Source organism: Tachypleus tridentatus, chromosome 7 (genome assembly GCF_004210375.1).
Source record: "Tachypleus tridentatus isolate NWPU-2018 chromosome 7, ASM421037v1, whole genome shotgun sequence".
In the NCBI taxonomy this organism is placed as follows: domain Eukaryota; kingdom Metazoa; phylum Arthropoda; class Merostomata; order Xiphosura; family Limulidae; genus Tachypleus; species Tachypleus tridentatus.
In genome coordinates, this window is record NC_134831.1 from 8157386 (window position 1) to 8184470 (window position 27085).

Genomic DNA, 27085 nt, shown 5'->3' on the forward strand with positions numbered 1-27085 from the left:
GTTATTTATACAGTTTTTCCGAAGCAACAAGTGACCTGAAGTTACTTGTGAAACTATCTACCGTACAAAATTAAAACATAATCTCGAATCATTGGGTAAAATTATCCACTATTCGGTTATTAAGGGATGACGTCACATTAATGTATAAATTTAGCTACCACAAAATTATTGAAAGGTAGCATCACATTTGATGTGTAAATTTAGCCACCAAATAATTATCAAGATAGCGTCACGTTAATGTGTAAACTTGTACACCGCACAATTATTAAAAAGTAAAGTCCAAATTATTTTGTAAAATTATCCACCATATAATTATTAAAATGTTTAATACGTGACGAAAATGTTGGATTCTGTCTACAAATATTTAAAAGTCATGTTTATATGAAAGTAAAACATGCCATTATTACAGTTAACATTATTGATGTATAGAAAAAAATAAATCGTTCTTGAAGTAACAATATCATACATACATAAAATTAAATTTGCTTTATAATTCATGTAAGTGTTTAACCATTACTTACTAAACACTTATTGATGTGAATTTATTTAAGGGGGGCTCAAATATCGGTGAGAAGGTAAGCACAACTGAAAATTGGGAACGGTACGGATTGTTGGTCAGCAAGCATGAACCTTTTCACATGCTAAACCTATGTATATTTATTTATGGAATCGTAAATCTCGTATTAGAGGTTTAGGCTTCACTCTGCATAGATTAACAAATAACTCACCGGCAACTGAAGGTAAGTACTGGAGCGATAGAATAAGAGATAATATTCGTAGATTCCACATGTTGAATTTCTGAAGGTTTCTTCCTTTTGGAGAGAGTTAGTGGAGATGTTTTCTAACCTGTAACATAGATGGTTCTAAACTGTATAAATGTTTGAACACTGGATTTATATACACTATTAGAGTGAAAATCTAGTCAGACTAAACCTATAGGTTTATGTAATCTTTAAGCTAACATAATACATTTTATGTTTGTGGACGCGTAACCACACATCTGCACAATTCTGTATTTTAGCATTACAAGACGTCAATAGTAACGGGTATATAATGAAAGTTAGAAAATCAACTATATTTCGTGTACGGTATTACCGTGAATTAAGAAATTCAGTTATTTACTCATTGGTGAGCTGTAAATCGATTGACTTTGATTTCGCTTCTTTTCTTACCAAATGTACAAGATTTAGGGTCTACCTTATTTTTAGCATTTATTTGCTACTTTTTAAAACTCTTTTTAAAGTGCTGAATTAATCTACAATATTTGAAATAATACTACATATGTAATTATCACCAACTTCTGATAAAAACAAACTACCAAATTGATTCAAACTGAAAATTAACTCGGTAAAGCCATTCATAAATAAAATAGTAAATAAAAAGCGTCGTTCTTATTTATAATGATTGGAGTGATTTTGCTGATTAAGTTCCAGCAGTAGAGTAGATGTATATTCGTTGTAAGGATGTATGAACGCAATCACAATGATTCAATGAATTTTAGGCCTAGTATAACCTGGTGGTGAAGGCGCTCTACTCGTAATTTGTAAGTCATAGGATCGACATTCGTTGTTTAACATACTTGCCATTTCAGCGGATGGGACGTTATAAATTGATGGTAAAACCCACTATTTGTTAATAAAGTATAGCTCAAGAGCTGGCAGAAGATGATGATGACGAACTGCTTACCTTCTGCTCTGTCGTTTCCAAATTAGACGCGGCTATCACATATATCCCTCGAGTAGCTTTGCGCGGCATTCAGTCGACAAAGAGTGTAACTGTTTTCAAAGATTCCATTGTCACAAACATAGCATGGTGTGTTTCTATAACAGGTAATAAGGTGTGGTAAATTTGTATTAGAATGGGGAGTACACAAGCTGTGAGAAGGAACTGAAAACACACCGTGTTTCTACGTGGTGTGGAACTTCAAATAACATCAATAAATATTTTTACTATGGTTTACGTAAACTTAACAAATGAGATGACGTCACAACTGATTAATTTAGTTTTCTCGTTTAATGGAAATGTTTCTAGGCCTAAACAGCTTCCATTTTCTCTGCCTGATTTTACTGTCATACTGAAGGTAAAACAAATGAAGAACAGAATAGGTTTTGCATAACGATCCATCTCATTACAGTGCTGCTTGTGATAAAAGTGTTAATTTACATTTAAGATATATGTGTTATAGACCGATCCATCTGATTACGTCATTTCCTTTTCCGGATAATTAGCAGTATTGACTGCTATCAGCGATATTGACGGCAACTGGGAAGTTATCTTTCGGAGAAAATGTACCATTGATGAGCTGGTAATTTTCGAATGTAATTATACTTAAATATAGCGACTTTTTCTAACCTTCCTTCGTGATGAACCATGTTTATTTGTTTGTGGCACTAGTGCCAAAACTAGTCTTTATTGAAATCGATGTATATAGGTATAAAACTGTTACACAATATTTCGTTAAATAAATCGTTACAAGGTAGGATTTTTAGAGTTTGGATGATATATTTAAAATTTGTTCAAGTATCTATTTTAAAAATTGTTTAAGTGAATAAGTTTAACAGAAGCAGCGGACCAATCAACAACTAGAATCGCATTTAACAAAATATACCGTCACAAAGAAATACGATAGAACTAAGTGCTGGGTTAATTTTTATTTAAACATGTTGATAAGTTCAGCAATAGTTTGTACAATTATATTGTAAAGACTGCAGGAACTTATAAAAAGTAAATGACTGAAGTTACTGGAGATGTTTCGTCTTGGGATTTTTTGTTTTCAATTTACGGATTTGGTTGATTCGCATCTGGCTCAAACTTATTTTTACGGGACTGGTTGCTACCCAACTGTTTTAAATTATCCTTCCAAAGGACTTATTACTTGTTATTCAACTGGTTCGCAAAGTTTTTTTTGTATTTTTTTACGGGGCTGGTTACTACTTCACTGATTTTGTAAGATTTATTTTATGGGATTTGTTGCTACTCGACTAGCTCGCAAAGGCTCATTTTACGGAAATGGTGTTTCACTGGTCCACCCCGATCCCCATACAAGGGAAGTGTTGTTACTCAACTAACTGATAAAAGTGTGTAAGCAAACACCAAGTTTGCTGAAGTATCATCAGCTGATATCATCAACAAAGTTTTAACAGAACGACTGAGACATTGGACATTAATTTTGTGCGCACGTGAACAGTTCCGTTTAGTGGTTGCTAGCTGCTATATCACGAGCCATGATAGTGCTTCATAATAAGGATTACGCATTTGCTCTTCGTTAATATTTGACATTAGTTCGCCAGTCTACATTAGAAATGTTTATCAGACTATGTAGCAAATAGTATTTGGTGCAAAGCTGTTGAGACTTAAATGTTTTAATGAAGTTTGTGGTTTATCTATAACTAAATGTATAACTGCATGCAAGTCGTGGATGCAGTTGAATGTTTATATAATAGTCGTGACACGTGTACCACAGTGACCATTAATTTAATGTTGTAATTACACTGATATCGCGTGTCATTTGTTTATATCTAAGATTTCTGTCTTTTTGGACAACACGTTGCTCACATTTTTTACCACTACATTATCTAATTCGGCCATGTTACACAAACGTCCATTCTTTCTCCCACCACATAAATCTTTAGGCTTTAGTTTGAAAAAATAGCAGTAAGATCAGTTTCGAACACCGGCTCGGCAATCACGGAGATGATTAACAGTAGGTGTGAACTTATAGCCAACACTGTATGATAACGAATGGTATAGATACTGCAGATAAAGTAGCCATTCTTGAAGCTAACTGTCGGAAACGACATGAACCGTGTAAGTAGGAGACAACGAAAATGGAGATTCTAGATTAAAGTAAAGCAGAGATTTTGTACCTATATATTATATTTATAAAATAGGTTCAGATAAAGTATGCAGGAGTGACGGTCAATCAGAGGTTAGGGGTCATCACAGTGAAAGAGGGTCGTAGCAATGTCACGTTCCGAAATACATCAGAAATGGAGAAAAGTTATATTAATATAATAAATTCATACTTCTTATTAAGACGTGTTTGACCTTGTATGCGCAGTACGTCACTCTAAGAGATCGTGTGACTAGGTGTAGCGAAACCGTGACCGGCCTAACTATGGCCACAGGAGAGGAGTAAAATGAAGGGCAAATATAAAAAAAATCAAGGAATATTAAAAATGTTTATTTGTATAAGTATGTTATTTTAAAATGGTGCGTTGTCTGATATGTGCATTGAATATATATTCGTACATCTGCACAACTTGAAAAATTCATGTTGCTATCTGTATATACGGCTTTATAACCAAAAACAACAACAACAACAAAAATTGTATAGTCTTGCAGTGATGTACATATATATTAGTCAATATGTATTGCATGTATGTGTAGAACATAGTTATAAAATTCAGTCCATGCATAATTCCATTGAAGTTCAATGTTTATTACAGAATTCTTATATAGCTACAGAATATAAATGTAGTAGTTCTCTCTATATATAAGTTACAAACATATACGTATGTAATATGTTGCTCACTGTCAATTACGTCATGACCAATAGCCAATACAAAGGCTGTCAATGTTTCCTGAAAGAATATCGTGAACCAGCTATGTATTTCATTAAACTAAACAGTTTCAAATAGTGCAGTACTGTTTTATGTAGATTTATGTTCATGACAGAATCAAGATGATTAAAAATTGTTATAGATTCCTTTTGTCCCCATTTTTAAATTAAAATAATTAAAGAAACAAAATACGTAACATAAAGTGAAAATGTAATCAACCAAGAAAATAAACAAATAAGCTTAAGGTGTGACTGTATGTCTAAAATCTGTAATATTTAGGTGAGTTAAAATGTAAACTTATAGCTCGAAGAAATAATGTCAACACTATGTCTCAAACCCTAAACATATTTACTTAATATTTTAACTATTTACACTTTAAGCTACCAATCTTGTTTCTCTATTTTTTATGATTCCCTTATTCCTTTTTTTAAATTAACTTGCTATTCTTGTTAGATACGGATGATGATTGTAAAATTGAAGGACTGTTGTTAGAACGTATGGTAAATTCAAGCACGTTTCAAATTGTACCTAAGTTATGGTCATACTATCGGTTTAAATATTACAATTATAACATTTTATCTGTTACAGATAAGAAGCTCATTTTTTCATATCTTTCTCATCTCCTTTTGAGTTACACGCCAAACATGTTCACCCTTTTAGCCTTGGGGGCGTTATTATGTGACGGTCAATCCCACTATTCGTTGGTAAAAGAGTACCTCAGGAGTTGGCGGTGGGAGGTGATGACTAGCTGCCTTCCCTCTAGCCTTACACTGCTAAATTAGGGACGGCTAGCACAAATAGCCCTCGAGTAGCTTTGTGTGAAATTCAAAAACAAACAAACATAAAGTGAAAATGTAATTTAATAAAAAGTAAACAAACAAATTCAAGGTTTGAGACATAGTACTGACGTTACTTCTTCAAGCAACAAATCTCCATTTTAACTTTACAAAATATTACAGATTTTAAACATGAAGCCTCATCTTAAGCCTGCCATTTCAGTTTTAGCTACCTATCTAATTTGTGTAATTTTTTAAAACCCTAATTCGTTTTTTTTAATTACAGCTTTTAATAATTAATACGTTGATCTAACTGAACTCGTTAAAATAGACAGCTAGTAAACAGACCATTCATGTTTCAACAGTTGGATACAAGGATTCACAAACTCGTATGAGTGATTGATTGCTAATAATCCAACCAAGAAAGGTATAAAAAAGTAACTTTGAAATTAATGGATCATGAAGTTGAGATGTTGAAAAGGCAGCTGAATTCTGGAAAGTGCACAAACGAAACTCTTGGTAGATGCCTTCTCCACATGCTTCGTTTATTTGAAATAAATAATCAATAGCCAAGCCAGGTTTTGTAAGTTTTACGTTTTTTCAGTGAAGTTCGATTCGAGAAGTTTTAAGGGACAGAGAAGAATCTCAGTTTTTGTTTTCAACTTATTGCTTTTCGGAAATCGCGAATTTGTGAAGTTTTTGCTTAACTCCAATCTTTCAGAACGTTCGTATTATTATTACTGGTTTACGTGCGCGTGCAATTAGATCTATCTTCTCTGTTTCCACAGTCACGAGCAACTGAACGCTCTTCAATTACGTGCTTTGCTAATGTTTATTACATAATAAAATACAACTCTTTACACGTCAAAATAGATTCACGAGGCACTAAATGGTTAATGTGTAGAAATGTATTACATGGTGAGCACGGGCTTCTCGCAGCTTGTAGCTGTACAACTCCACCTTAACATCGTGTAGATTTTGTTGTTTGTGCAAATTAATGTTAATCAGATTAGTGGGTTACCAGTCCCGTTACCTAATTAAGGAATTACTAAGGAATAATAGCTTCCTATGAGACATTAAAGTAATAATAAGGAACATTACAATGAACTTTAATTGAAAGCGTTTTCTTCGGTTATAAAGGTAGTGAACTGTATTCAGAATTACTTCACAATTTGCTCAAATTTAGTCACGTTTTTTGCCATTCCACTATGTATCATGTAAATGTGTATTAAAATAACACATAGAAATCAGATAGTGTATAAACTTTGAATGCTGATGTATAAATCATGAAAATTTCATCAATCTGTTCTCCATGATATTGTTATTCATACAATTCTTGTTTCAGTCCTACGTGAAAAACGGATATAAATATTTTATCCGGGTTTACCTGGGTAGACCTATTTAAAAATCTCCTGCGCAGGTCATAAAACTGTTTTTATGTTGATTTTTGAAAGCGAATGATATAGTTTATGTTTGATTTTTTGTTTTGTTTATCGCTTATGTGCAAGTTTCTCTTCGAAATAATATAAGAACAGAAGAGCCTTCAACAAAAAACTATGCAGAAATCTTTGCATGGCTGCTAAACAATCTTCTGCAAAGGTTGTGAGACTATTTTTAAGTTGATTCTTAAAATCTTGAGAGTCCATTCTCTGAAGGTTCTTCGCTACCAACATAAGCACTTGGAAGCCGTTCAAACATCGCAGAAATGTAGAAGACACTTAAGCACCACGATACTAGTTTGAAACACTTCGTTTTATTAGAATAAACAATAAGTATTTTTATTTACAGGCGTCTCCAGCTTTATTTAATATTTACCACAGTTTTGCGGGTCGCTACAGGAAAAATGGTTACTAATATTTTTCTGAAACCTTGATAGTGGTAATGACTGCAGTATCGAATACGTTACACTGTAGTTTTAAAATTATTTGAAGCGCTATTATTCTTTTTCACAATGAAAAATCTCGCTAAATCCTTCACTTTCAGACATTGAAACAATCATGCTTTACTTATGTGCATTAATTGAAAAATAATTTGTACAACTTATTGTACATTAATTGGAAACTGCCAGTTGAAAATTCATCACTTCTAGAGTTCGTTGTTTTATTTTGTCTATATGTGGTTTTCTTTGACTATTTCTAACAGTAAATGATTACTACAGTACGTCTCTATACTCTTTAAGTGGTGATTTGTTTTACTGATTTTCGTAGTTTGCAGAAATTTTGATGTTATTCGTATTATAGTTTCACAAGCATACAACAAAATCGGCTTGGTATGACACACCACAACCTCGACAGATATTCTGTATGAAACGATGCAAATGCCCTTTAGCTATGTAAATTTGTTGGTTTTCTTTCGTTGAAAATTGATTTTTGTGGCTGTAAATGCATGATACATGCGATGTTGTTCTTAGCGGTTTTCTTTGTACGCGACGTTTGTTAAACGCGTGTTTCCACGAAACCTCGGGCATCAAATGTACCTGGCTCAATTAATAATGATTGGATCAAAAACCACGCCAATGCAGCAATAACCTGTTAACAAACATATAATATTCAACTGAATACATATGCACGTATATAGCTTAAAATTATTTTCCATAAAAATTTAACATAAAAACTTAGGAAACACAAAAAACGCAAAGATACTGAAAAATAAGGAAATTAAAAATTGTTAATTTCAAAAAAGGGCAATACAAATACAATACAATACAATACAATACAAATACAAATACAAATACAAATACAATACAAATACAAATCTTCATAGGGCTACAGAAACAAGTTGAATCAAAACTCAAATATTACAAATTCCAGTCTGTAATTTAGGGTTATATAAAAAGTAAACAGTCTAGGCTAGAAGTAATATCTAGGTTATTTTATTAAACTACAAATCTCAAATTTCACTCCATTTCGGCCCGCCATGGCCAAGCGTGTTAAGGCGTGCGACTCGTAACCTGAGAGTCGCGGGTTCGCATCCCCTTCGCGCCAAACATGCTCGCCCTTTGAGCCGTGAGGGCGTTATAATGTGACGGTCAATCCCACTATTCGTTGGTAAAAGAGTACCCCAAGAGTTGGCGGTGGGTGGTGATGACTAGCTGCCTTCCCTCTAGTCTTACACTGCTAAATTAGGGACGGCTAGCACAGATAGCCCTCGAGTAGCTTTGTGCGAAATTCAAAACAAACAAACAAACAATCACTCCATGTCTACCGTACTTATCTATTGTAGTGGAGTCAAAATAGGGATTTATAAAATAAAGCAGTTTCAAGAAGTACTTAGCACTCCAAACTAAACACACTTTGTTAGACAGAATTCATATTAAAGAGGGCGCAATACTGTTGAAATGTATTGAAATTCAAACTCACTTGTTTTCCAAATATCTCTAGTTCGTAACGTTCAGGTTATAAAAATTCACATGCGCTGAAATATCGTTTTCGATTTTCGTTAAAATCATTATAAATTATAACAGATAAGATAGTTAGCAGTTCGTCGGTGAATTCAAAATACCTTAAATACATATAATGCGGTGAACGAAATAGCTTGAACACGCATTTCAACAACGATATTGACACTAAATGAAATGTTTTATTTACAACAAAGTACAAAACAGTTCACTTGACGTTGTTAGTCCAGGTGTTGCTTGCAATGGTGGTAATAGTACATTCACTAAGCCAGCAACATGGAAAACGTATGTGTATATATACTTACGTGCCAACATAGTCGCATTAATAATTGTTTTTAACTACTAACACAACATTTAAAACAAACCTTTTGGTTCATCCAGGCGTCCTATTTACTAAAATAAATGCCAAAAAATCGACATCTCAAAGTTAGCTCTCACCATTCAAATATTTATCGAGCTTTCCATTAAAGTAACCGCATTATCACATTCTACAGGCTGAGCATCCTGTTAAATAAATAAAGCTGTCTTAGCTAAAGATGACTTTGCCCCTACCAAAATTTATATTTGGTTTTACCTTCTCTTACCTTTATTACCATTAAATATGGTTCAGTATTGGGGGGTTGCATCAAAATCATCAATCCCCTTAACTATCTAAGAGAAAACAAGTTCAGAGGGATATTCTAACCTATCCTCATATAACGTTTTTACCCCTAATGTTATCCTACCAGCTGTCTTCTGAAACTTTTGAAACAATATTATGTCCTTTTTGAGTAAAAAGTCCAAGACTGAACACAATATTCCAAATGTAGCCAAATCAATTACCTTTACAATGTTATTGTTATATCTATTGTGAACGACTTAGCCTAACAGTTGTGTTATTTTTATTTTGAAATAGCGAACGTACAACTGTATTCTTATTTTTGTTTTTAAAAGTACTGCACAGCGTGGACTGTCAAGTCTTCCTGGTTTCTATAAGATTTAATTCGGAAATAGACAGTAACATTTCGGTCATTACTACATTGTCTATAACCAGGATTTAGAAACAACGACACCTAATTGTCATCATGATTTTCAAATAATGCCACAAAAAACAACACAGTTTAATTTGATGAAGTTTTTGAGTGTAATTAACAAAGACAATAAAGATGTATGTTTTCCTATAGCAAAGCTACATTGGGCTATCTGCCGAGTTCACCAAGGGGAATTGATCCCCTGATTTTAGCGTTGTAAGTTAGTAGACTTACCGCTGTAACAGGGGGGAACAGACAATAAATAAATGATCTAAAGTTTAAGTGTTATAGTAGCAGACCCTTCTTTTCGACTGGGAACAAAAACATGACGCAAGAGCTGCCATTTTGTCCTTTTAGTTACTTTCCTAGTGCACGTTCATGGGCCCTGGCATGGCCAGATGGATAAGGCACTCGACTCGTAATCCGAGAGTCGCGAGCTCGAATTCTCGTCACCCCAAACATGATCGCCCTTTCAGCCATGAGGGTGTTATAATGTCACGGTCAATCCCCCTATTCGTTAGTAAAAGTAACCAAGAGTTGGCGACGGGTGGTGATGACTAGCTGGTTTCCCTCTAGTCTTACACGGCTAGCGCAGATAGCTCTCATGTTGCTTTGCGCGAAATTTCAAACAAATCAAACTACGATCATGGTAACGTACGTTGAAAGGTCCTTGCTAAGCAACTTGCGTGTTGGATTTTCACTGACACAGGCTTGGTTTATTTTCTGCTTAAGTTCATTTCTTGGTAAAAAGTGTTGCTTTGCGGGTCGCCTTAAACGTAAAGATGTCTAATTGGTAGTTGCTTATTCTTCTCCATCTAATCACTTCTAAAAGACATCATGATGAAACCAACGTTTAGTTTTATAAACTTTTATTTAGATATGTTATTGCAACAAAGTGTGTGTGTTTTACAATAAAACTGTGTGATGAAAAGCAAGAAACTACGAAATAATTAAAATATTCTAAATGACTAATTAACCAGAAACTATAACATTGCCGAAGCAAATGCCAATAGTAGTACATCAATACGGGAACCATGCATTTCGAAACTTAATATTATGATAAACGTATTCGAGAAACAAAAATTCTAAACTAAGAAATAATAAATAAATATACGGCTGAAGCTGTTTATTATTATTCTACCCCTTAAGCAGATTTCTAGTTTAAAAGTGTAAAGTCACGTGCCGTAGTGAAATAGCTACTGAATGTAAGAAACACACATACTGACCACAAGTGATAAACGTTATTACGTACACTCAACTTGTCAAATTAAATTTTGTGTTGCTTAGTGAAATTTCTTGAATATATAGTAGGAATACTTGTTGAAAAGATGATGGCCTTGTCTGAGAAAAATACTGTTCACTTCTCGGTTCAGTGACTAGCTGCTCTCGTCAACAGTTCTTTGTACATAGTATATATATATATCATGTGTGATACATCAACAAATCCCCCTTTCAACTTGTTCAAAATCAAATGTTTGATGAACCGGTTTCGTAGGTTTCACTACTCTTAAGATATACATAAGCTTTAAGTTCTGCATTGTAAAAATGGACGTTATTTTTTCAATTATAAATCCATAGGATCTGAAGTTTGACTTATTAAATCTCTACAAATATTATTAAACATTTGTGAATGATATTAGCTTATTTTTAGAGCAAAGCATATAACCCATTGCTTACATATCTTCCTGTGGAAAAGAAATATTCTTAAGGACTTGCAACATTGAGATTCGGAGTTCGATTTCCACAATGATATTTGTAAGTAATGGATTTTAAAACAATATTTAAAATATTGGGAACGTATTTGAGTGTTCTGTAAGATAGGATGAGTTTGAGTTGCTTTAAGCCACAGATTAGCCGTTTGGTATCGGCTTCTTACACACAGGCGGGTTTCACATTAAAATATTTTTAAAATTCGGTTTGATTGCGAGTTTCTATAATTTTCATTCATTTTAATTAATTATTTTTCTGAACTAGGCGTAAAGGATTTATACTGAACTTAGTGGATTCTCTACGCTTGTATAGCGTCCTTATTCATTAAGCAGCATTAGAGGTCGCCATTGAACAGAAACTGTTTTTCTTACAACGTATATCGACTTTGCTTTAAGCAGTTACCAACACTTTACAAGAGTGTAAAAGGAAAAACTGATATTTTTTTAACAAATCGGTAGGTAGATTTACGTTATTTAGGAGGGGGCGTGAAGAGACATCCATGAATAACCAGATGGCACCTTGTTCTATGTATGTGAGGGAACTTTTGTATGAGAAGTTCTTCAAACGTATAAAGAAAAACACCAGCTTATTTAACAGAATAAACCGGATGAAGATATCATCTGGAGGTTTGTACACTGAAGACAGCAGATGAAGTGACGTAAAGTTTATTAATTAGTACATGAGTAATTAACATTATGTCAGGAACAGTTGTGTTCACTTAACATGCACCGTTTTCAAAATAAACGATGGATGAAATTATTTCTAACAAGTTTAATTAAAAGTTTAAAGGTCAGAGAAAGAGTTCGTGACCTAATTTGAAAGTGTCAGTTCTATTCCTCTTAAAACTTGCCTATTTTGTCCACCAGTCACCCAGTGAGGCAGTTTTATTTTCCTACGTACGCTATTGTAACAAGTGAAAGGTCGCTGGTATTTTTGAATTCGCTTGAAATCGTAATTTAACCTTGCGTGTCTGTTTGAACTAAAGTGCGTATGCGTCTAAGAAAATGGTACTGGTGGTACTAACTAACTTGATACATGAAGATGAAAGCACACATGTGGAACATATTACTGGTGATACTAACTAACTTGATACATGAAGATGAAAGCACACATGTGGAACATATTACTGGTGGTACTAACTAACTTGATACATGAAGATGAAAGTACACATGTGGAACATATTACTGGTGGTACAAACTAACTTGATATATGAAGATGAAAGCACACATGTGGAACATGTTACTGGTGGTACAAACTAACTTGATCCATGAAGATGAAAGCACGCATGTGGAACATATTACTGGTGGTACTAACTAACATGATACATGAAGATAAAAGCACACATGTGGAACGTATTACTGGTGGTACAAACTAATTTGATACATGAAGATACACATGTGGAACATGTTACACCTAAAGAAGTCACACGAATATTACGTCGAAACATGTAGTACGTTTCACCATGAACAAAAAAAAAATATTTATACATATAAATTGCCGTGTTCCTGTCTACTGAGGTACCAACTTAACCTGAGAGGTAGTATTATCTGAGCATGCCGTGCCACAGACTGTGTCATCTTAACTAAGTAGGTGTTCTTTTCATATAGTTGGAAATACATGTATTGCTAAACTTACATATGTTTCCTTTTATAAAATGCAATAGTTTTAGGAAAATTTATATGAAGCATGACGTCACTAAAAACGTAATACCGTTAATAAATATACAACGAAATATCATCGTAAACTTATGGAATTCTGTTTTAACCTTCAAACAGTACTTTTAAAATGGCGGCAAGACGTTCAGTATATTAAGGTAACAAATAATATTGTTTTAACGCTTGTATTTAAGTTAGCATAAAGTGACTTTTAATAGACTTCCAAAGATAGGAATATACATACAAATTGTTTGTTTGTTTTTTGGAATTTCGCACAAAGCTACTCGAGGGCTATCTGTGCTAGCCGTCCCTAATTTAGCAGTGGAAGACTAGAGGGAAGGCAGCTAGTCATCACCACCCACCGCCAACTCTTGAGCTACTCTTTTATCAACGAATAGTGGGATTGACCGTCACATTATAACGCCCCCACGGCTGGGAGGGCGAGCATGTTTGGTGCGACGCGGTCGCGAACCCGCGACCCTCGGATTACGAGTCGCACGCCTTACGCGCTAGGCCATGCCAGGCCCGTACATGCAACTAAAACAACAACAAAACTGTTGTTGAATAAACAGAAGGCAAAAGAGAAACATTTTTTTTTTGTTTTTTATATGTTAAGCAAATCAGAATTATCAGTGGGAGACTTTGTTTATCGATTTCAGGTTGGACGTTACTGTTATTTATTGACCAGTTCAGATTGCATATTACTGTTATTTTTCAAGAGTGATAAACATATAGATAAATGTAAAATTGACCTTCAATTATCCTAGCTATTTCTTGTTATCGGTAATTAAAAACAGTTTTTTTTATAACAGACATATCTACAATGGTTTATAATTAAACAAACTAGATTAAAATTCTAGATAATTTTTATTCTATCACAATAACTTTTTGAAAAAAAGTTTTGTTTATTTTCATATATCAACTTTTGATTCTATTTTTCATCATGTACTGACAAATATTGTTCCGACGAACCATCACAATCAAAAATGTTAGTTTATTTCGTCTTTTAGTTGAAACTGGCGGAAGGCATAGAAATTCAACAAAACAAGTAAACTAGATAGGTAGCCGTTTTCATACTTGAACCTCTATTAGCCAATGCTGTTATCAGCAGTGTTCAAATCACTATCAAAAAACATTAGGAACGTTGATGATGTCATTTCTGAACACTGTTAAAACTCCTATTTTCTACCTCATCAATCTTCACGTTTTGGTTTGAAGTTCTGATTTCTAGAAATCACAAAGAAAAATAACAGTTATCTCATAGTTGCTGTTTGTGTTTAACATTCCAAACGATTTGGGAACTGTGATAAGCAGTTAAACTTCTACGAAGTACAAAGTAATACAACACTCGAAGTGAAACTGGTTGCGTACTTTTTATGGTTTACTGCTCTTGGCAATTTTAAGACTGGTATTAAATTCAACACTAAAGCAGTATGTTCCTGAAGTGCGTAGTTCTAGCATTTCAAAATGAAAGGAAGTATTGAATATGAAACCAAGACCCGTACAGATACTATTGGTTTCATTTTTTGAATGGTTTATATGACACATGGAAGAATCGGTTGCTCTAGAATAATTCTCAAACCAAAAAAGAAAAAATTGTAGCGCCAAAGTAACAAATTCTCAAATCATACACATTCTTAGCCTCTAAATATCAGATTCTTAGATGAAAGAAAGTTATAAGATTCGAATATGATATCTGCAGCTTAAACAAACTTGTATTGTTAAAATAATAAATTCGCAGATCAAACTTGCAACACCAGAATGTCGTCTGAGGTCAGTAGCGTCAAACATACGACTCTGAAAAGTAAATAATAAAAAAAACTACTTGTAAATATCGTACTGTAAGTTCGTTGCTGAACTAAACAAGTATCACAAACTTGTAGTAACAGTAAACAAATACAACATGACAATGTTTTCCTTCTAAAGAAGCCCTGTAGCATCAGGTGTATGTGTATTATTGTGAAGTTTGCCATATAAAGACCCATCCTCTAACAACAAGACAAAGAGCTTGCCACGTATGTCTTACTTACAGCGACATATAAACATGTAGCGAAAAGAGATTTCCATGTTGAACAAAGCCAGTAGAAAAGTCGTCAATTTTTCTGTAGACAAACATGTACAAAAATCGCAAAATTTTTCTCATTCCAAACAGCGAAATAACGTGAAGAGGAAGTAGATTCTCATGTTAGATATACATATGTTGTAACAGCATGGAATGTTTCTTATTTCAGGAAATAATAAAAAGTAACTTCGAAGTCTTTCACGCTTATTATCTCAGGTCTGAAACATGTAACAGAACTTCAATTTTTAGGTCAGTAACGCCTAAATATCAAATTCTTAGATAAAACAAAGTTATAGCATCTGAATGCGAAATCTGAAGCTCAAACAAACTTGTAGTGTTAGAATAATAAATTCGCAGATTGTTATTTAAGTCTAAAGTTTAAGTGTCTAAATAGTTTTATAAGTATGCATTTCTCTTAACTCTGTATTTCGTTATTTAAAGCATAACATCAAAATTAGACGAACTTCAGTAACAATCTGGTGAGTTTTGAGGTCAAGGGACTAACATTTATGTTTCGATAGTCACATAAAGGTTGATACGTTATAGAACTCTGTAACATCATCCGCCACTTTCACTCGTAGATTCTTGTAACAACGAATTTACTTCCTAGTGTTTCTGCTTGATTGGCTCTGGGAACAATAAATGTGGTTTGTTGGTCCACTACATCTTCAGTTAATCCAAATGTGTATTTGAACCTTACTATTGAAATCTGGTTTGTGTGACTTAAGTAAATTGATATAAGCATTCTCTAGACCATTACTATTATGATGTATCAGTTGGTCTGATACAGGGATGGCTTCGTTATCATTGAATATGTTACTCTACTGTTGTTTATGTAGCATAACACTCTACATTCGTCCAATAGAGTCTAAAGCATATACGATGAATGTAAAAGAAATACTTTGTACCGTTAATTATGGAAGTCTTACTTGTTACTACCTCACGGTAAGACGTTACCATAAGAAGCATGAAAATAATAATTTTTATTTGATATAGATATCACAGATCGTGTTCAAAATAAACTTGTTTTATGTTAAATTATGAAATTACTTACAACCATCTCTACTTAACTGTTCTCTTTTGTTTGATATATATATATATCTTGGTTAATAGTGATTTATAAACGTGTAGTTATTTAAGTCTAAATAGTTTCATAAGTATACATTTCTCTCAACTTCTGTATTTTCCTTTGTATTACGTTATTAAATACTTTAATATTCTGCCCTAGTCTTGTCTGTTTCTTCAGGTGAATTTTGTTTTTCTCTCTGAATATCTCGTTGTCTGTTTAATTGTCTTGTTTTGTTTCTTTGTCTGTCCACATATTTTTCAATGTTTATATATTTCATATGCAGCAGTTTACATCTGTGCTTGTTTATCTAACAGTCTATTGCGATTTTCCCTTCTGTTCAACCTTTTATCCACGTATCACATGCTACTTTACAGATGATTTATAAGTATTCGTTTACTGAACTATTCACATCTATTTCAGTTCGTATTCAGTCATCTACCTGTTTTTCCAGGCTAGCTGGCTTAAATTGTAAAGTATACGTGTATTTATTAATCCACGTAAGCTTATACAATATCGGCATTCTTTGAATGTGAAGTATTTGTTTATGAGCAATTGTTGTTTATATAGAAATAATAAACTCTTATTCTGTCTGTTACCAAAAAGTACATTTGTGATAGAACGTTTCTCCTTAAGGCTTAGAAAACCTTCTTTTAATAGGTCTTCAGTAGAGTGTTGCTTGCTTTATGTAGAGTTATGTCAAGACATAAAGAATAAGTTACCAAAAACTGTTCGTATGAATAATTTAGTTCACCATTAACAGAGATAATTTGGAAAAAAAAAAAGAAAGTTGTCTTCTTAGCTGTAACAAGAAATTTATATTTTTACACATCGAGCATGACCTCGTGGTTAGCGTACCCAGACTGGATCGGGAGAGTTCCTGGTTCGCGTATCGTTTAAGGAAACGTTGCACTCTCTTCTTTAGGGGAAGGTAAGAATCAAATCCTGTTACTCGGTCAAATTAAAATAGGCCTATAGATGGCGTTGAATGCTGTGGACTAGCTGCTTACCTTGAAATCTGTCAGCTCAAAATTAGGGACTGCTGTGCATAAGCAACCATTGTACAGTTTTATGAGAAAATTATAAAACAAACGTATGAACTTGGCCACGACTGACCAGACTGATCGTACGGAGTTGCTCTTATAAAATACTTTAGGTTACCGTAAGGTCATCTATCTAAACAGTCAGTACTGGTTAAGTGTCATTTTATCTGTTTCATCTGACTTTTTAAGGGAAAACGTCTCAAATGAACGAATATTAATTATCCTTTCCAGCGATATACAAGTTGTTTATTTGCGCGTGCAAATAGTTGCCTAGAAAGGAAGTGATGTTTTTATACCTCTGTTATATAACTGACCTTGAAGGTCTTTTAATTATTTCATTCATTGGAAGACCCTCCGCGGCCACACCTCAGAATATGAAACCGTATCTTCATTAGTCGAAGTGTTTTTTTCACTTTAACATTTGATTCCTGACATGGAAATAAATCGGTAATAACAAAATAAGGATCGTTAGAACACGTGACAAAAAAAGTTTCTGTGGCCTGAGGGTTTTACTGAGTCTTTATATCATAATTCTAAGTAAGAGAAGTCTGCCATCCTTCTTTAAACGTTACGCGAAAGTTTCTTGTATGCTTCGAGTATGATTACCAGATATTCACTTCTCGTGGTTCATACCTTATACGATTGTGTAATTTAGTGCAACTATTGAAACTTTAAAAGGCTTATTAACATTTAGAAATGAGGCGAGTACAAACTAGTTCTTAAAAGCCCACTGTATCACCGCGGCTCTGCAATTCGCATCTTTCAAGTCGTAAGTGTGCTACAAGAGTGATGGTTACATACGACCATTCTGTCAGAAAATAGTTGGCGATGGAAGGTGTTGACTAACCGTCTCTCCTCTAGTCTACACTTCAGAATTTATCTAGTGGAGGTGGCTTATTTGTAGCTTTAAGCGAAGTGCACCAGATATTTTCGTAGTGGTTAGAAGTGAGATTAGAAACTTCAGTTGGGTAAAGTTTTTATTTTACAGAGTTTGTCAGCAGGTTATTTGTATCTTTAAGGTTTAAATGGAAAATTATATTTACTGAAGTTTCTAATAAGAACTTCAAAGTTTTCCCAATGGGTCTGTTGTAAGTTATTATACTTCTAACACTAAAATCCAGGGTTATATTCTCCACAGTGGACAAGGTGCCGATAACTCATCAGGTAGCTAAAACAACTTCATCAAAACTTCTCTGACATTGCGACGTGTTTTGGTTACACGAGATTCACTAATTTCTCAGTTTTCTTACACGATCTCAGTTTTCATTATTATTTCTCTAGAAATTAAACGAAAATCGTTCAATTATATTGTTACGAGGTAGGTATTTAAAGCCATGTGCAAACCTACCGAAGTTTAAACAATTAGGATCTTAACTATATTCCGTAGTATGTGATGCTTGCTTGTGTAATGCAGTGAATTTTTCAGGATATTTGAAAGTGCAAGTGAACATTTTCAGATATATCCCATAATACTTCAGTTGAAAACTGCCCTTATCAGCTTCACGCTTATGTCTTTAAATCTACTTACTATATTTATGAAGCCATAATACATTTACACGCGAAAATGTTCCTTTATGTTTAACTTTGGTAAAAGTGAGAAACTATTCATAGCTGTACGGATATATTAACCTCCCAACCCCCAGCGGTTCAGTGGCTAAAAAGCGGGTTTCAGTACCAGTGGTGGCACAGCACAGATAACCCAAGGGTGATTGTTTTGTTTGTTTGTTTTTGAATTTCGCACAAAGCTACTCAAGGGCTATCTGTGCTAGCCGTCCCTAATTTAGCAGTGTAAGACTAGAGGAAAGGCAGCTAGTCATCACCACCCACCGCAACTCTTGGGCTACTCTTGTACCAACGAATAGTGGGACTGACCGTTACATTATAACGCCCCCACGGCTGAAAGGGCAAGCATGTTTCGCGCGACGGGGATGCGAACACGCGACCCTCAGATTACGAGTCCCACGCCTTAACACGCTTGGCCATGTCGGGCCTCCCAAGGGTGATATTGAAGAGAGAATCTGTAACGTATAGGCCTAAATGTTTTCTTAAATTAACCGTACCCACTGTTGTGGAGTGCTGTTCCGCCTATTCAAGTCTCGTCAGCAGAGCTTGAGCGAAATTCCACTCTGGTGAGAATAAAGAAAATAAATACTTAACACACACATTCAACCATTCAACAGTTGGCCCAAAATTCATAACATTATTCACGTACCCAACACGTACCTAATCAAGGCTTTGTTATTATCAAATATTATCGGTTTCCAAGTGGTTTCCTCACCATCAAAGTTTCACTATAATTCTTCGTTCGCGTCGGCCAGACTTAAGTAATTTGAAAAGTTGTCTTGCATGAAGATTGTAATATCCCAAAACCAACAAGTAATAGAGTAATAATACTAGAAATGGAAAGATTAGCGGGGACTTTTTACACATTAGCGTTGTGTTATCTATAACATGCAGGCTAGGAAGTAGTTCCAATATTGATTTCTAAACTGGCTAAGAAGAAAAAAAGTACACGAAAAATAATATGTCTACAGAGAACTAAAACTAAACTTTGAATATAAACAAATGTAAATCCCTGTCTCATAGTCTTCAGTTCTTCCAAACAAGAGGATACCAGAATTATCGTTATAATAAGGATCTTTTGAGTTTGAGTTGTTTTAAACTCCTATGATAACAGGTGGATTTAATAGCAACATGAAAAGATACAGTACTGCACTATTTTTATGAGGAAAAGTAATATAGTTACCATAAAAACGTATTTGTAGTTTAATGTTTAATTTGAAGCATAAATGGAAAGAAATAATTATTAACTGAGAGCTCTGTTCCTACTTTTCTGTGTAAATTTACTACGTAGTGACACCTTTGTAGGTGTAAATCTATTATTTCTGCGACATATATGTTAAACAATTATAACAGCAGCATCTATATACATCTGTAATAGCAGAGTTATCATATGTTTCAGGTATTAGATTTTTCCCATAAGGATTACCTCGTGCAATGAACATTAGGAGAACTTGGGACTTTTTTAGAATATCAGTTATCAGAACTTGGAACTTTTTACTAGTAGATCTACATAATGTAAATTTTCCATTGATAGAAGTGCAGTTTTGACTTACGTACTGTCTGTTTTCTTATTCTCACAGTATATGGTAGTTTATCTAGGATTATAGTAGATACTACGTTGTTGTTGGTAGGCCGCGACTTGGCGGTTGAACGATGGCGCGAGCTTTGAGATACTTTACAGAGAATAAAATTTTGTCTATTTAAAAATCCTAATTCAAATGCACACACACTTTTAGTGGTGTCAAAATGAATAGTACATGTGGCTATAATTTAAGAAGTAAACTGTATGTTTAAATAATAGTTAGACTAGACTATTCAAATAAAGAGAAATGACTGACATTTGTCGTCATTCTATCGTCAATACAGTTATATTATTACCAACACATCCACCCACACCCAGTTTACCTAATGCGAATAAGCTAATTCTTTATACCACATCAAAAATATAAAGGTAGAAGTAAACATCATTTAACATACAAATGAACATCTGGTAATAAGTCAGCTGATAAAACCAGTTTTAGAGTTATAAATTATTGAAAAAATGAAGAAACACGAATAACCGAAGGTTAACACACTTAAGATAAAACATAAAATATTACGTCTAGAGAACAAAAATAATCCTTCACAGTTTTTATAATAAAAGTTAAATAAGTGACTTTGGAAATAGCATGCTATATTAGTTTAACGTACAATTTTATACGATAATTATTTGGACGAGCACAGCAGTCGAGTCTGTTAGCATAACGACTTCAAGGATTCTTTAATAGGTCTTTTAAGTGGCTTTAGGAGTAGAATTTGTTCCTTCTAGCTCAGAATTACTGATAATGAGCTTCCCAATCAATGAACCATCCTTTGTAATAATCAACAAGTTTCACTGAAGTTTAATATCTTTTAGTTAAGCAGCTACGTTGAAACAAGAGATTGTTCATTCGTTGAAGCTTTCTGTGCCTTAAATTGGAATATTTTAAGAAGTTAATTATAAACTTTTTGCAAGAACTAAAAGTCCGAACCTCTATTAGCGTAGATAGGGCATTTTTAACATAAAATGCAATTATCTGCTCCATATTCCTCTTTAATTAACTGAGATATTTAATTATGCGCAAATAGCTGAAATAATTCACATGTAATTTTTGCTGACACAGATTTATCGTTTGCTAAAATTAACACTTAAGAATTTAATAAAATAATCCTTTTATTTTTGCTCTTTTTCTGTTCTTATTTCACCTGCTTGATTTGTGTTTATTGAGATTTTAACTCCTCCTCTTTAAGATTTAAATTTAATCTATTGTTTGAAATGTCATTAGGTGAAACGTTCTACTCGAGTGAGTTTGTACAATGATATTAAACTTGTATATTCACCAATTTCTTCAATTAATAAAATATCTTTTATAATTTCCAAACGTGATAAGTGCATTATAAGTAAAATGCATTGTCTTCTTAGCGCCTCTCTGTATATACCATATATAAAGAAAACGTTTGTCAGATATAAGAATAAATTTAGGTGGTGTGAATTATTTTATGAGTTAATATTTCGTGATTTAGTTTGTTTTTTATTAATAGTGATAGCGATAAAAGCAGATGGTTTTTGGAAGCTTTGTTTGTAAGTTATTCATGTCGAGACTACAGAAATCTCTAAAACGCTTCAGTGAGGGATATAAAAAAATAGTGTAGAGCAGACGAAAGACCAGAAAACCGAAAATGCAGTCGAGTGAAAGAGAGATAATGTCAGAGAAAGGTAAGAAAACGTAAATTTAATAGTTATGAGTGACTAGCCTAATGGCTGATATGTTAAAGTCAACTTAATTGTAAAGCAGTTGAACTGGCTGGCCTAAGTGAACTTTTTAACAAGATAAAGAGAACTGTGTAGTATGTAAGATAGAACTATGACCTCCATATTAGAAAGAATTTTTGTACATACCTGTAATTGGTTTTTAATACATTATTTTAAAACAAATGCAGTGTGTGCTATCTATTTAGCATTGACTTTATCGCTAAGGCCCAGCGTGGCCAAGTGCGTTAAGGCGTTCGACTCGTAATACGAGGGTCGCGGGTTCGAATCTCGGTCGCACCAAACATGCTCGCCCTTTCAGCTGTGGGAGCGTTATAATTTGACAAAAAATCCCACTATTCGTTGGTAAAAGAGTAGCTTAAGAGTTGGCGGTGGGTGGTGATGACTAGCTGCCTTCCCTCTAGTCTTATACTTCTAAATTAGGGACGGCTAGCGCAGATAGCCCTCGAGTAGCTATGCGCGAAATTTAAAACGAAAAACAAACAAAGTTTATCGCTAACAAGTCACAGACACCCACTGTAGAAGAATGTTTAGCCCAACATTCTCATACACGTGTTCTAACTTACTATATATAAGTCTTTTGACAAGGTTGGTGACCGCGGTCTTCAATGGATCTCTACCTGTCTCTGCGTATCATATCTAAGTAGAACATTGTTGACCATGATTTTTCACAAATCTCTTCTTTTTGAAGCATAAAGAATTTCCAATGTAGATAAATTTATCCATTTATATAGACTCTTGACATAAGTTAGCCTCCATTTTTCACGGAATCTTCTTTAAGTTACAACCAGACTTTTCACTTCTTTCCTCATAACGTGTCTCAGAAACTCTTTCTCCTTCTGACGTTAGTCACCAACTTCTTCCTGTAACCTGCTCGTTATTAGAGGTGTGACTTGTCTAACATACCCCAAGTCACTTCTAAAGAACCATACTTCAATTGCTTCAACTTTCTATTTCCACTTTTTAACGCAAAGAGCTTAAATTTATGACATCCAGATGTCGTTGAAACGTGAACTTCTTGGGTCAGAAATGATCCTATGATGATAATATTACTGACGTCATGTTATATACTTGATTTGCCTTGAGTAGAGAAACATGAAAAATCAAATCGTTTTATGATTCATAAACTACCATTAAATATCCACCCTCCACTGTGGAGTTCACCCCCTCATGATTCACGCAGACCTTGGTATACGGGTCAAACTTCTCCATTATCTGTAGCTACAATGAAGCTGGCTCATGCCAGAAAGAACACAACAAAACAACTCACGCCCGAAAGGTACCTGAGTCTCTCTGCCAAGTTTGGTCCCAGCTAGCTTGTGAGTGAGGGTTATGGACACAATTTCAGATATGGCGCTTTCAGGATCTCCTGAGAAGCTACGAACACAAAACCAGATTGGTGTCTAGAGACACTGAAAAACTTATTATGGTAACCCAAAATGCCCCATTAATACTGCAAGTCACCCAGTGTCCGCCTGCCAAGTTTGGTCTTGCTTGCTGTGACAATAGTTAGCTGGCCAACATACGTTATAAACTAAAAACTGAATTAATAAAGGATGATACCAGAGTAATTATTTCTCTTTTGAGAAAATTTAAAAAGAACATTATACGGCATTTAAAACTATGTTACGTGCGGTAGCAGACGACAGATTTTAATGCCGGTATCAGTAACACACAATCACCCTCTTACAAAATATGTAAGGAAATTTCTTTGAGCCGAAGTTAATCTAAGCTTACAAATGTTTGTCAGGTGCAAGTCTAGATATCAAGTAACAAAACAAAACAGAACATTCTGAGTCAACATTATGCTTCAGATTGATTCTAGAAAAAAAAGTAATTCCTATAAAATGACTCCTTGAGTCCACATGTTTTTTACCACGTGTTTTTTACTAATATCAAGCAACTAAAACCCTTTAATTAATTAGTATTTCTCTTAAGCTGACCTTGATCTTTAACGTGCGGTAGAAGTCAATGGTTTCTTATCGTATAAAACCAGAAATTTCATCCAAAAGTTTAAAATATGGGATTATCTTAGGTACTTTAATACAATAAGATTAAGTCAAGACTAAATAGTTTGTCATTTTGCGTTTGAAAGTGACAGAAAACATGAATACGTTTGAACTACCATGACCTTAGTTATGCAAAATAGACGATTAGCGAAACCATGAACACATCGTTTAGCATATCAAAGCCGTTGTTTTTGGTCAGTGTGGTCATGTGTATTGTATGTTGTATTGCTTAAAATACGTTAGACTTTCTTTATAATAAAGTGACACAAGTGATACGTAATAAAGTGTGTCCCGGCATGGCCAGGTGATTAGGGAGCTCTCGACTAGCAATCTGAGGGTCAGGGGTTCGAATTTCCGCCACACTAAACATTCTTGTCCATTCTGCCGTGGGGGCGTTATAAAGTAACGGTCGATACCACTATTCGTTGGTAAAAAAGTTAGCGGTGGCTGGTGATGATTAGCTGTCTTCTCTCTTGTCTTATACTGTTAAATTACGAACAGCTAGCGCAGATACCCCACGTGTAGTGTTTAGCGAATATTCCAAAACAAACAAAGAGAATAACTGGTATGAGAAAAACATTTAAGAAATATGCAGTTAGCAGTATATCCTTTGTACTCGTAACAAACATGTTCGAAACTCATAAAGAAACATATTTTCCCTGTGGTACCCATCGTATTGTGTTTTTACAATAAAACCTATTCCAACACGCAAGAAACCCCTACTTCCCTACAATTTCACATACTCTTTCCACAGAAAAAAACACTTTCAGTCCCACAACACAAGGCCCGGCATGGCCAGGTGGTTAAGGCACTACTCGTAATCCGAGGGTCGCGGGTTTGAATCGCTATCGCACCAAACATGTTCGCCCTTTCAGCCGTGGGGCATTATAAAGTTACAGTCAATCCTACTATTGATTGGTAAAATAATAGTTCAAGAGTTGGGGGTGGGTGGTGATGACTAGCTGCCTGCCCTCTAGTCTTACACTATTAAATTAGGGACGTCTAGCACAGATAGCCCTCGTATAGTTTTGCGCGAAATTCAAAAACAAACCAAACCCATAACACAACTCAACGTTTCCACATTTTTCTTTTCGTGCATCATAGTTGAGATTTAGCCACTAAACTTAAACGTATGAAAAATGCAGTTTTATAATTCTAATGTTCAACTAATCTACATCAAGAAGGACATCAAATTATCAGATAACGAAAACTACATGATACAATATTACAGTTAATGTAACATAATTTCAAAACAACAAAAATAGTATCAAACATTTGAATTAAGAAATATAAGTACCAATAAAATAAACCTTTTTCTCAATTTACATTTTTGATATTTCTATGTTAGCTTAAGTATCTTAAAACATTTCTGTGTTAGCTTAAGTATCTTAAAACATTTTTATGTTTTTTTAAGTATCTTGAAACATTTTTATGTTAGCTTAAGTATCTTAAAACATTTCTATGTTAGTTTAAGTATCTTAAAACATTTCTATGTTAGTTTAAATATCTTAAAACGTGTTTCTTTGGAAATATTTTAATATCTAACTGTAGTTTAAACCTTAACAGGGGATTTTGAGGTTGGTTTTCAAAACTGAACCTCTTACAAAATGTTCTGTTATTTTACATCAAGACCGAATTTTCGTTTAAAAGTGACATAAGGTGTTTCAACACTCACTCCCGTAGAAGATATACATCTGTTTCTCTAACCGAATGTTACCAAGATAACCATATTTTGTAGTGAAACATATTCATAATTCTCTTTACAAATAACGGATAAACATCTCGAAGCTTATTTTCTGATGGGATACCCGAGTCACACAAGTCACAGAAACTCTTATAAACTCGGAATGGCACAAATATGTACTTGCTCATAGATACGAACATGGATTTTAGTTGCGCTGAGTAACTTCGTGCGAATAGAAAGTCTATAGGAAATAATTTAGACTGTCATATAGCATTTAAACGATGTATTACTAGTATCGGGGTAAGATTCGTGTTTACTTTCTAAAATAATATCATAAACATTCTTATTAAATGCTGTGTAGACTTAGGTTATTTTTAAACGGATATCATCTGCCCTTATAATGAACAAATTGTTACAGATGTGTTTACTTACCCGAATGCGGAATATGTTTTTGCTTTTACAACGATCATATGCATTATGGTTTTAGTAGCAGATGTACGGCGTTTTTTTCTTGAAATAATTAATCTTGACTCAAACGAAATTTCTTCGCCATACGTGACTGTTTTCCTAACTTTATAGCGAAACTGCACATCTCTCTTTCTCTGTTTCCTGGATCTTTCTCATTAACACTCTCAGTTATTGTTCAACATTGAAACACGCTTCTTCCGCCAAATAACACGCGGTTGTGATTAAGAGGTTATGTTTACTTTAAAAAAAAACGTATTTTTGCAGGAGTCGTTTCTTCTGCTACACCATTTCTGGAACTATATTATGTATCGTGATATTAGTGTTCTAATTATGAAACCAATCTCGCTGATGAAAACGACTTAGTTGTCACTAATCGATATTTTGGTCAAGTGCTGTTGTGAACTAAATATTTAACTTGTAAATATTTGCAAGAGCCCAGAGGCGCTCTGTTTCTGTGACTCTATTTAATGGCGTGAACACTATTCCCTGGAGAGAGCGGATAACAGTTTGAGAAGGTTCCTTGTCATCCTCTGAAGGACCTTCTCACAGAACGGATTGGTCGACTTTTCCACCAGGGGTAAGTGCACATCAGAGACGTAGCTCAAGAGAACTGATATCTTCGAGAGAAGTATTTTTTACTTCCCTGTTGCCAATGCGTTTCACCAGCACAAGAATATTTTAAACTATCATATTCTCAGTTGTTGATCGTGAGAGAGATGGTGATTGGTATAAGTTTCTTTAACGTAACATTTCACTTTTGTGTGATAAATATTAGAAGTTTATAAGCAAAT

At 34.2% G+C, this 27085-nt stretch overlaps 1 protein-coding gene across 1 annotated transcript in view; it reads right to left on the reverse strand.

The window, feature by feature from the left end:
- The window catches only part of LOC143255060 (irregular chiasm C-roughest protein-like), a 126255-nt gene extending 99424 nt beyond the window's left edge, over positions 1–26831 (reverse strand). Inside the window, exons 1-2 of the mRNA XM_076510108.1 lie at positions 26259–26831; positions 729–846 (exon numbers count right to left, since the gene is read on the reverse strand). Coding sequence (XP_076366223.1) covers positions 729–789 — 61 coding nt within the window. The 5' untranslated portion in view covers positions 790–846; positions 26259–26831. The remainder of the gene's footprint in view (positions 1–728; positions 847–26258) is intronic.
- Positions 26832–27085: the final 254 nt, after the last annotated feature.